Raw genomic sequence first — 12962 nt, forward strand, 5'->3', positions numbered from 1 at the left:
TTTATTTAGATTATCATTGCATTATTTGCACTATCATTTACATAATCATCTACACACAGACTTCATACATGGCAGACATTTTGATATGTTATACCAGACAAACAACAGTAAGCATTAATAATGGCAGAATTGTGCTTTAGTACAGTTTGTCCATTTATCTGCTCCACTACTTCAGAGTAAAATTTTCAATATTTGACCAAACAATTGTTAATGCAAATACCCAACAGTATATAACGAACTAACAGAGGCCATCCTGCTGTATAATTTTGCTTTTGATACTTAATGTACATTTTGCTAATAATTCCAAGTTACATGTTGTGTGAAGGAGTATGTCTACAGGGTGTTATTGTGCATATTACTTAATAGAGGGATCTGAATAATAGCATCATTTCATTTCAGGGCCGTGGTGTGGTACATGTGTCATTGTCATGGTTTACTGAGACGGAACTGAACCATCATTACTGTGAATAATAACACCTGTGCTCTTCCTGCTGTGACAAGTCATAATGTGAAAGGGATCTATTGCACTGTATTGCTGTAAGATTGTCCACAAATGGTACTTCATATTAAGTCCCTCTATGTTTAACCTGTCCTGCTCTTGACAAATTAAAGTGAATGAATAGCACTGCATACAGGTCCATCTACTGAGTTTAAGGATAAGACAATAAATATAAAATACATGATGAATACAAACACCTAAAACCTCCCTTTTCTCTTATTTAGCTTCTCCATGATGGCTTCGGGTGTCTACTGATGTAGGAATGAACCTCTTTGTTCTGTTACGCTCATTGTTCATACAGCGTGCAGGCAAGAACATCAGCTGAACTCCTGAAGGGTAAATATCAGTCAGTATCAGAAACTTCTGAAATGGTGCTGAGCCCAAACAAGTAAACTCCTTTTCAATTTTAGAACTTCTTGATATTTTGAGACAGTTAAACTCGTAGAAAACTACTGGAATTTATTCTTTCACATACAAGGACATTAGTGTTTTGGCAGGAAGACATTGCAAATCGTTAAAATTGGTTTGTGGTGTATGACATCACTGAACAAATACAAAGACAAGTTGTATTACAGTTCAGACCAAAGTCCATCAAAGAGGCGACAGGAGACCTTTCCCATCAACATCATTTACTACATTCAGATAAGGAGGTGCATGGATCAAGGACAGGCTGCCACAGTCACCTGACCTCACCCACATACAGTTTAATGTCCAATCAGGGTTTCTGAAGTAAAACCTCAATTTACAGTACAATAACACCTACATAATCAGATGTAGTACGTCCCTCTGTTTTTCCTGACTGAACTCACAGACTGGATTTTCTCTCTCAGTCTGTCCTCCCAGTCCTTGCACCAGCTCAAGCTTCGCTCCAGGTTCTCGTAACGGGTGGCCAACTTGTCTAACTCCAGCACTGCCCCAGGTAGGTCAAAGGTCAGGCCGGCCTTCTCTACTGCTGCCTGAAACTTGGCTGGAGATGCGGTTGCAATGTAACACCTGCAATAAGAGTTTCAGTAATTAATTAGAAAACTGTCAAAAGTCAAGTAAAGACCATTTAAGTAAAGAGAGGTCATCAGATTTACTTCCTCCTTCAGGCTACATGACCTCAGAGTCCTGCTGGTTCATGTCTTGCAGTGAAGTGAGAAATGTCTTGTGTGTATGTAGTTTAATAGATGAATACAGAATGTCTGACCTGTTGAGTGTGGGGCTGTGAGGACAGTGGTAGTGATGCCATACAGCCACCGCTGTGTGTGGACACAGCACATACTGGTTTTCGTCCCAGCACCTCCTCATGGTCTCCAGGATCCCTTCATCCGTCACTGTTCCAGTCAATAAAACTTGTGACAACTAGAATTAAGGAAGAGGGATGGATCACAAACATATCAGGGTGTTAGATGGAGGGTGTGCTCTTAGTAGACATGTAGAGGATAGGCATGCCTGGATGTATACAGTAAATGTTGAATGACTGTTACCAGTCTGCGGTGGTTTTCAGGCAGAGAGTGTCTATGTGATTGTTGAAACTCCTCCATCATGTTCTTCACTGAAGCTCCGTCTCTGCCCAGCAGCAACCAGAACACTCGCTCCATGTTGTACGGGTCCTACAGGCCAACAATCAAGCAGAGTGGCAGTAAAGCAGTTTAACTGTTGAACACAACACGTCTCCTACTTCACTGTCAAGTCCATCCTCACTGTATATGCAGTAACTAAGTACAGTGGAGGTTTTGATTGAGCATCAGATTTTACCTGTTGATATCACAACTGCAACACCAGATGGAAGCTTGGGACACTGTGCTATTGTGTTCACGTTCTTTTACTTACTTTGTGATACAGAGTGACGATGGGCTACGCACATTCTTATAGAACTTGAGTTACATCCAGTTACTCAGTGCCTGCCTTGTCTCATTGCTGAACAGGAGACTACTCCCATGCATGTTCTTACATTTACTATAATGGTTTTGAATGTGCACTGGAGATGACTGGAGAAGTGTTACTGAAAAGGGTAAGATTACTTTCTTCAAGTTCTATAATATTGTCTTCACTATCAATAATCTCTACTGGCATAAGACATTTATGGGAGAAAACACGAGCAGTCCAGTCTGATCAGTCACAGTTCTTGCAGTCCCCACGTGTACGAGCTGACCAGCTCCAAAGTGTTGCTAGGAGGCACATGTCAGGATTTTTGTGCAGGCTCCGAAGCTTTAAGCTTTAAACCATTTGTGAAGAATAGTTAAATGTATAGATAGATAGAGATAGAGATAGATAGAGACTTTATTTGTCATTGTACAAAATACAACGACTGTGGGTTTTACAGTTTACATGTCCTGACTCCAGCTCTGTATTTAAAACACAGATGTAGGTTTGATATCCATCGTCTCATCACACTCTCAGAGAGTATTTCTCAATATTAGCACCCCCCTGATATTTCCAACTGTACTACATGAACAGTTCTGAGTATTAATTCAAAAGTCATCTTCCGGCTCATTGATATGAACACCTGTAACTACATACTGTGTAACTGTCTTACCTGGATGTCTATGGCAGGGGCCAAAGTCTGTGTGACATCAGCTGCCATGGAAAAGTCACCAGTGGTTACCGCTCGGTGCACTATGTCATTCGAATTCACCATGGCAACCAGCTTCAGGGGCAATCCCATCTGCTTTACAACGTAGCCAGCTGAGACACAGTGAGAGAGTGAGGGGACAGAGACCAAACGTTCTCATGAGAATCACATTTTCATAGCTTCAAAACATATGAAGGAAACGATCCCCAGAATGATTATCGACTGCACTGAATCGCTCAGATCAGTGATCAAACTGAAGGCCTTGGTTGTTTAAACTTCTACTACATGGAAAACATGCAGAAATGAATACTGAAACATTATTATTTGGTTGCTCTGATGTTATCAGCCGATTTGAGCTTATCATCGATGTATCGTATAAGTATATGTGTTAGCTGACAAGAAAATGCAGTAAAACTATGTCAGAGGTCATTTAGAAACACTGTCTCCATTCAACTACAGCAGAGAGCACTGATAACCACCTTTTACTGATTCTTATCATGTGTTAAAGATACATTAGTGGTCTAAAATGTTATTAATCATTATTGGATTTAATAAACTCACTGATAATGGATAACTGGTATCAGATAATTCCAATACCAATAATCTTGAGCAAATAAAATCACCACCTATTGCAAGTTTAATGTGAAGATGTGTTTGCTTTTCTGTCGACTAAAAGCCCTCAGAGGTTTTGGACCATTGGTCAGGCAAGACTTTCATTTGAGCTTTTGTAACTTGTGGTAGGAATTTGTCAAAATTTTGACCTTTACAGATAAAGCTGAAAAACTAATTTATGCATGAATGAAAATGCAGAGACAAATAGCCTCAAATATACCGTATACCCTGCCCCCTCCTGCCCTAGATGAACAGCAGTAATCAGCTCACCTGCAATGTTCCCCGCCCCTCCGGTGGGCACCACCACCTCCAGCTCTGGCAGCTCTCCGTCAGCCTCAGCCTGCTCCATACCACTGAGCTCCAGGTAAGCGTAGATGAAGTGGGCCAGCTGGATCATGACTCTGGACCAGTTGACCGAGTTGAGGCTCATGAGGCTGTAAGTCTTGACCAGCTCCTGGTCGGCAAACAGCCGACGCAGTGGCTGGTCGATGTCGTCAGAGCTGCCGTCGGCTTCAGAGGCAAAAACACACTCAGTCTGACCGTGATAACTGTGACGAGAATACAATTTTGGCTTTTTGGTCAAAGAACAGCCATTAGTCCTTTGGCCTCAGACTCACCTGCGAACACATGGACATTATCCTCCAGGCAGGTGATCATGTGCTTCTCTTGGACTGGAGTGATGCGTCCACGAGGGTAAACCACCATCACCTCCAGCCCACTGAGACCCTTCGCACTCTGGATGGCCGAGCCGCCTGTGTCTCCTGATGTACCTGGTAAGAAAACCACAAGCGGGCTGACTCAGACCCTCATATTTGTCATCTCTGATACTTTGTTCCATCTTTGTGCTTCTTACTTCCTCTTGGGAGTGTGAATGTGCTTGTAAATGCCATGATAATCTCAATGTGGACTGTCAGTATCACAGTGAAGGATCTTTACCTACAAATAAGTAATGTCCTCCGGCTGAAATACCACTTTCCTGATGTTTCGTTTTCAGGATCCAACACTGATGCTTATCAGAACCATCTCTGCTTGATTTGAGGTTTCATCTGTGTTTCAGGACGTCGGCCTCGCAGAAGCAGCTGAATCCAAGTTTACTTCTTAATTTCACCCACTAGCATGAATCATACAAGGGCTCTAGCTGCTGACTGAACATCAACTTTCCTTTTCATACTAAATAATTCCAAGTTTATAACATTATACTCGTCAGTACTGCTGTGGTAAATGTTTGTAAAAAACTTAAGACCATTCCTAGAAGCAGAGGGCTATCTACACCATTATATCTCATTAAAATGCTGTTTGGTCATTTAAGTAGAAACCTCTGTGTTCAGTGAAACACAGGAACAAGAACAGAAAAAAACCTGAATCTCTTTCTCTTCCTCCTCTTTTCAGTTTGCTAACAACTAGAGCTGCAAAAATTACTTAACTAATCAATCGAAAAAGAAATGAATCACCAACTATTTTAATTTTTTAAACAAAATCTTTCTGATAATATTATGATGTCTTTGTTGTTTATCACAAATACTCTTTGGGTTTTGAACTGTTGGACTGTTTGAACTTGGACAAAAGGAGCAATGTGAAGGTGTCACTTTGGGCTCTGGGAAATCGTGTTTACTTTTTTGACATTTCGTAAACTAAAAGATTAAGTGATTAATAAAATAATCATCAGATTAAATGACAATGAAAATAATTGTTAGTTGCAGCTCTAGTTGCAAAGCAAAGGGCCAAACACAAACTGTTGACACAAAGTTAGAGGAACATCATTGTCAAAAAACCACTGTATGCTGTAGCACGAAGATCTCCCTTCACTGGAACGAAAAGAAAGGAAAAACAGTCCCCGACCAAAAGTACACTTCAGTATGTGAAGGGATCTGTCCACATACTTTTGACCCTGGAGTAACTTTTTGGTTAAACACTTCAGTACAGACAAAATGAACAACACAGTTGATTTGATTCTTGTTAAGCTGTCATAAATATGTGCTTTCAGCATGTTTCCTACCAAGCAGCACATGATGATGTAAGAAAAGGTGTTTGACTCCAGGGCTTGTATTGGTCTGTAAGACCTGAACTTACACCCCCTGCCACAAACATGAAAGCTGAACAGGATTCTACTGTTGTAGGTTGATTTGGTTACATGTCTGGACTGGATCAGTGCATGTTTAAAGCCTTTAGCCGAGGCTACAGTCAGACTCCAACTGTCATCGTCAGAGGAGCCAGAACAAAACAAAAGACAAATATATTTATAGATATTTCCATTAACATTTACCTCTTCCTGTTGTAGACCATATGAAACGAGCTTTGAAAAAATTGTTCCTTAGTTAAATCAGAGGACATTACAGGTTTTAATTCTCACCTACAACAACAGTAGCTCTGTGATTCTCTTTTTGCAGGAAGTAGTTGAGGAAGCGCACAGTGCAGGTCATGGCCAGGTCCTTAAAGGCCAAGGTCTGTCCATGGAAGAGCTCCAGGACTGACAGGCCATCCTTCAGCCGGGCGATTCTCACCACCTCCGGCACTGAGAAACCAGACAGGGCTTCACCTACCAGGACTGGGACGAGACAAGGGAGGGATGAGAAGAAATCATTTCCACAGCTCTGGTGTACTGGAATAGGTTTCCATAAAAAAAGATTTTGTTTAATTTGATGACTTGTTTCTTGTTTAAAGTCTTTGAAATGTGTAAATTCTCTGCCTCTTATCTTCAGTGAGCTAACTTTGAATGTTAAGGGACTCTTACTGTGTCTTTAGTCAGCTGTGCACTTTACATTTTTGCAGACCCGTTTTGAATGCAGGTTATACAGTGTACATTTTTTTCCTTTACATGTATCTCTATGGAGAGGAAATGTATCATACCTTGACATCAAATGAGATGTTATGCTAACAGTGAATATTTGACCAGCTCACCCTCCAGGTCCTTTCTGGGGATCAGCTGAGTGGGGATGAACAGCGAGGCGACTTCCACCACCAGTTCGGTGTAGGACAGCCCCCTCCAGCCCCTCAGGGTGTCTGGGCTCAGCGTGGGCACACTCTCGGGCATGAACATCCCCCCGTCTGGAGCAAAACCTGAAAACAACACATCCCGGAAGTCCCATCCACGGACCCCGCCCCGAGTACTGCAGTACTGCATTGGAGAGTCCTGTGAATGGAGATGAGAGTCTAATACACACACAGGCTCCACAATCTGTGTCCTATCAGTGACATATATTTTGGTATACCTATTGTCTCTCAGCCAGTATCAACTCTTACATCTACATCTTTTATTTATATATTTTTTATTTTATATATGGGCCATTCCATGCCACCTCACCCAAAATCATCTTGTAATGGATTTTCTTGAAACAATTCCTGTTGAAATTTCTATTAAATCACTGTTCACACTGTATATATCTGAGCCTGATCACATCACTGCTCATCATTTATGGTCCTGACTGTTGCAGTAATTAACCCTACATTTTTTATGCACCAGACACCACAGCAAATTCCTCTTCCTCTAAAAAAGGAGTGGCATTTTATCGTCCACAATTGCACTGATATTTTTGTACATTTTGTAAACTTTGTAATAAATGTGAGAACATGAAAGGCTGTTTGTGTTGACAATAACTGATCTGAAACATTTCAACCTGCTGGAAAGGCTTTTGTGCCAGCTTTACTCAAATGTAGGTTACAGTGGTTGTGTAGTATGCCTGCTTACACAGACCTGTTTGTTACACCAACAGAATGAGCTTTTCTCAGAGTTTAGTATCAATGTATACCTCCAAAAGTTTTACTTAGCACTTATTGTGTAACACAAGACTGCAACTGAGCAATGTTGAATATATGGGTAAATAAATATATACAAAGCAGTAATTAATTCCCTCTTTACAATTTTAACAACTTGCAATAATGAATTTGCAAAGAAACAAATGAAATACATAAGATAAATGGCAAAAAGGGTTTGAACTAAACCTTGAGAAAGGGAAATACTGCCCCCTATTTGGTTGAAGCATGTGGCTGGAAATTACAAATAGCTCCTTTAATAAAATCATGCCTATAATACATCTGTGCCCTCAGTTCTGATGGAAGTGTTTTTACTTTGCAGTATTGGTACAAAATAAAGGATGTGAGTACTTCCTCCACTGCTGTCAGCAGGGGCCCAACTGCATTTCTTTAGAGACCTCATCAGACGGTAATAAGCCGCAAGATAGAGTCACAATTCAAATCAGCAAATGAGCAATTGACATTGTTTACGTTTCACTTTACTTTAGTACATGACCTCCTGTATGACAGCTATCGAACCTGCTAAATCAGCACAGACTGAGTGTACTACTCTATCTGCTATACTACCACAGAGCATGCACAATGCTTACCACTCTGGAGAGCAATTTCCTCGTCAATGAAACAAACTGTGGCTTGGCCCCAGTCTCTGCTGCTATGTTTCTACACTGAGAGGGATAGATCTAGTGACAGGTCGTTCACTGTCCCAAGGAAGATAAAACTTGAACTTGAACTTTGGAACAGCTCACCAGAGGAACTACTTACTTATTATGAAATAGGCTTAGTTACTGGCTCACTTAAGACACAGTATTAATCATTTACATTTCACTGATTTTCTCACTCATCCATTCGTGCACTAGTATTTTCTCATTTCATAATAAAATGCACATACAGCTTCAGTATGTTTTTCTTTATGGATAAAAGAAGGGTTTATGATTCAGATTATATTGATCATGTCAGCGCTTTTCAGAATCAGAATCAGTTAGTGTTTACGTTACAGCTGCTCCCATTCAAATGTTAGAATATGCAGAAATAATAATAACAATAATAACTTTATAATTAATTTTTATTTTTATGAACAAACTGAATTTGACTGTTCTCCTCTGTCACTTATTGTTGTATAACAATATAGTGTTTTATATGCATGTTACTAATGGTGCCTTTAATTAATTGGTGCAAGTACTCTCTGTCCAGTTCATGCACTGTTTTGGGTATTACCCCGAGTCCAGAGAAGTTAGGACGCTGTGAAAAACTTTGACATCATCAACTGGGGCAACAAAAGAGTCAATAAGAGAAGCAATACTCTCTATATTAGACTGCCCCTATTGATGCTAATAAAGGTATTACCTGTGGCTGGAAAGGTGAGGCGCCCCTAAATTTATCTTTGTCTTTTATCATACTTACCTCCAGATTTTATTTAACCTCAGGAAAAAAATAAAATATTGCACTCAGGATGGCTTGGGTTTGTGTGTGTGTTCTCTGCCTCTTCTGTCAGAGGTGGTCCTGGGTGATGGCTTTCCCTGACGGAACTGTGGGAGAAAAAAGACATTAAAGTCTGGATAAGGATAGTGAAGACTGCTCTATGAGGAGCATATCTCATGGTCTCTGCAACCTGGTCATTTAAAGCTACTGTAGATATGTCTACAGAACAGGTGTCTGATGAGCCAAAGCCAAGGCAAAGCTGACTGTTTGCGTAAAACTCGTAAGGAGGCCTTCGACCTATCTATGTTAGCTGACATAGTATCTGTGACCTAATTACATCCTACTCCTCTGGCTAGAGGTGAGAACTCTGCACTCACCCCCCTTGCTATGTTGTTAAACAGATAACCATGTATGGGAGGGATGCTGCCTGAAGCTGTAGATATAATTTGAGCATTTGGGAGGACTTGTTAGGATTAACATGATATTGCTCTGTGCAGACGGATGCACTGTTAAGTTGTTCCTCCTTGATCAAGTTTGTATAAAATATCTCAACGTAAGACATCTGTGTTGCTGAGCCTTCTTCGTCTCTCCTGAATGGTCAAGCGAGCCTGTGTGGTTTCATAAACCAGTTAAATTCTGGGTAAACCCAAAGAGTGCACTGCTACATTATAACTGAATAATGTACTGAATTCACTGTTCTGTTAGTATCTCTATGTCTTGTACTTATAAATCTCCACAGGCCATACCTGCGAATGAATACTGTTATTACAAGTATTACACATTTTATTACTATTGTTTTCACTTTCCCCCCTTTTTTCATACTTTATTCCATTAATAATAATATTATTATTATTCTAGAGGAAACCAGCAGTGTTTCACTCATGAGTCCAGAACAGCTTATCACAAGAATCAGGAGACTGTAGCCTAAACATTATTATATAATGACTCATCCCTGAGGTAAAGATGCAGTCCCACTCACCATATAAAAAGTGCCTCGGTAGCACTTCTGCCCTGATGACTCGACCACCCTGTTACTGACAGTTAGCTAGTTTAAACACAGCACTGTTTGCTAACGTCCGTTTGCCTCAGAGTTTATATGCTACTTCGGACACTTCGGAACACACACAGCCTCTTTGACTCAGTACTTGTCTAGAAAAGTCTAAATGAGCGTACCGTGTAAATGAGCGTATGTCTTCATGAAGTTAAGAAGCACTTTGTTGTTTTTCTGACAGAGTACCCGGATGGTCCGTTGCAGGGACTCTGGACTAACACGTCTTCCGATTGGCTCACATGACGGTGGGCGGAACCTGTGCTGAGCCGAGGCCACGCCCCCTGTGGTTTTCCCTCGTGAGCTTTTTTCTTTTCTTCAGATACAAACAACTTATACAAGTTCAACAAACAAAACACATCAAACACAATTCAAAATTTGGGGTAGATTTGAAATGTCCAAGTAGTCTAATTGTTTTTGCCAATTTCTTCTTTTTTTTATATCATTTTGTTTTTATTGTTTTTTCAAAAGGAAAACACACGGCCAATAAAATGTGCCATCCATCAAATTAACACAGAAAACTACACGTAACACAGTACAAGGACAGAGAACAAGGACAAAGGGAAAAACAGAGACCGAGCATTATATACAGTATGTATTCTTTCCGATATACATCATATGTACCAAATGGTACATCGTATTATGTAAACTTAATAATACCTCAAATTATACATATCATATAACAAAAAAAACAGAACAAAACAATATTATTGTAAAGGGTGCAACTCTTCAGCATCTCAGGTTACCGTAACATAGGGGCCCCATATTTTCATGTATATATCTTGCCTATCTATCAGCTTATAACACAGTCTTTCATAGGAGGAAATTTTGGCCATTTCGTCGAACCATTCCTTCACTGATATGTCTCCTTTAGTTTTCCAGTGTCGCAACACTATCCTGCACCCAGTGATAAGTGCTATTCTGCACCATGAGATCTGGTGGGCATTTAGACCACATCCCTTCAGTATTACACCCAATAGGCAGAGCATTGGTCCCTGTACCAACGAATAAGTCATCACTGAATTGATGAAGGAGATGATCTTAGACCATAAGAGATCTATCATGGGGCATGAATACAACATGTGTAAGAGAGTGCCACAAATAGTATCACATCTCCAACACAAGTCAGAGCTTCTGAGTCCTAGCCTTGCCATTTTACTTGGGGTCCAGTAAATTCTATTAATAATTTTATAATTAATCAAACGTGTCTGCATTTCCCTTGACACTTTAAACCATGATCCAATAATATCCCCCCATGTTTCATCAGTTATCTCTTCCCCTATGTCCCTCTCCCAGCATCTCTTAAGGCCTTCAAATTTGGGTGGTTGAGATCCCCTTAACAAGTTGTAAAAACATGATGTTTTCCTTTTGGAGTGTCCATCCTTTTCCAGCCTGCCCTGCATCTCAGTTCTGGATATAAGTGGTAATTGTCTGAGGCGCGCCAAGATACAACTCCGCAACTGCAAGTACTTCCAAAATTCCTTATTTGGGAGTGTATACTTGTTTCTTAATTGTTCAAAAGACACAAGTTGGTCTCCGTCAAATAAGTCCCCAATATAAACAATTCCCAATTTCACCCATCCAACCCAGTAGAATGTTTTTTTAAAAAAAAACAAAAAACAAAGTGGGATTCGAGCCCATGATCTTATGTGAGATTGCCCATGTCTTATTCGTTGGTACAGGGACCAATGCTCTGCCTATTGGGTGTAATACCGAAGGGATGTGGTCTAAATGCCCACCATGGAGATTGCCCTATGATTATTATAAGGGACAACACCATTGGTTTGAGTAATAAAAGCCCGGACAGGGAGAGGGTATGTAAGGTCTTTCTCTATAGAGACCCACATCGGAGCTTGTTCAGCTGTCATATATAGTTTTGATAACTGTTTCAGACAAAAAGCGTAATGATACCAGTCTATATGGGGGAGGCCCAGGCCCCAGTCCTCTATGGCCGCATAAAGTTTTGTCCGATTTATATACGTATTTTTACCAGCCCATAAAAAGTTGTATACAGCGTCATTATATTTCAACAATGTATTGCGCGGTAAGCTTAATGGTAGCATATAACTTAGATATTGAATTTTAGGGACTATTACCATCTTTAAAATATTAATTTTCCCCAAAAGGGACAACCCCAGTTTGGTCCAATTTTGTAAAATAGACTCTATTTTCTGAATTAATGGGAGTAGATTGTTTGTCATAATATTGTCCAGCCGTGGAGTGAGCTTGATACCCAGATATGTCAAACCAGATGGCTGCCATGTAAATTGCCAACCCTGCTTACACTAGGTGGGCAAAGTCTTGATAAGGGCATTGCCTCAGACTTTGACCAGTTAATTTTGTATCCTGATACGCCTGAAAAAGAGTCAATCAAGGTTAGAATGTGAGGCACCGATGTCGCAGGGCTTCTAGATATTAGCAAAATATCATCCGCGTATAGGAGCAGTTTATGTTCTTCACCACCAGCCTTAATGCCTACTATGTTGTCATTTTGCCTAATAGCATTTGCTAATGGTTCAAGTACCAGTGCAAAGATTAAGGGAGATAAAGGGCAGCCCTGCCTTGTCCCTCTATGAAGCTGAAAAGGGGGGGATTTCCTGCCATTTGTTACCACAGATGCCTTAGGACTGTGATATAATAATTTGACCCATTTTATAAAAGAGGGACCAAGGCCAAAGTTTTCTAATGTTTGGAAAAGGTACGTCCACTCCACCCTGTCGAAAGCTTTCTCAGCATCAAGTGAGAAAGCAACAGTTATGTCAGCCTCGTTTCCAGCTTGCCACATGAGATGAAGCAACCTGCGGAGATTGTCAGATGATGTCCTATTTTTAATGAAACCCACATGGTCTGGGTGAATACGTTTTGGTAAGAAAGCCTCCAGTCTAGACGCCAAAATCTTAGAAAGTAGCTTGGCGTCAACATTAATCAATGAAACGGGTCGGTAGCTACCACATTGTTGTGGGTCCCTGCCTTTTTTATGAATCAATGTGATTATAGCAGTTTGCATACTGTCTGGAAGAGATCCTCTCTCTAGCGCATCCTTAAAGACTGTAAGTAATCTTGGGGCGAGTAAGTCT

At 40.5% G+C, this 12962-nt stretch overlaps 1 protein-coding gene across 2 annotated transcripts; it reads right to left on the reverse strand.

The window, feature by feature from the left end:
• Positions 1-941: 941 nt before the first annotated feature.
• On the reverse strand, positions 942-10071 carry thnsl2 (threonine synthase-like 2). 2 transcript variants are annotated; one of them, XM_084384128.1, is made up of 9 exons: positions 9817-10071; positions 6567-6798; positions 6019-6213; positions 4286-4438; positions 3939-4178; positions 3021-3169; positions 1969-2094; positions 1689-1843; positions 942-1492 (listed from the first exon to the last, which is right to left on the reverse strand). In XM_084384128.1, the coding sequence occupies exons 1-9, from the start codon at positions 9817-9819 to the stop codon at positions 1267-1269; spliced, it is 1479 nt and encodes a 492-aa protein (XP_084240254.1). In that variant the 5' UTR covers positions 9820-10071; the 3' UTR covers positions 942-1266. The 2 variants fall into 2 exon arrangements, with proteins under 2 accessions (XP_084240254.1, XP_084240255.1); XM_084384129.1 differs by lacking the exon at positions 9817-10071 and adding an exon at positions 8820-8936.
• Positions 10072-12962: the final 2891 nt, after the last annotated feature.

The sequence above is a fragment of the Pagrus pagrus genome (assembly GCF_965226575.1).
Source record: "Pagrus pagrus genome assembly, chromosome: 19".
NCBI classification, from domain to species: domain Eukaryota; kingdom Metazoa; phylum Chordata; class Actinopteri; order Spariformes; family Sparidae; genus Pagrus; species Pagrus pagrus.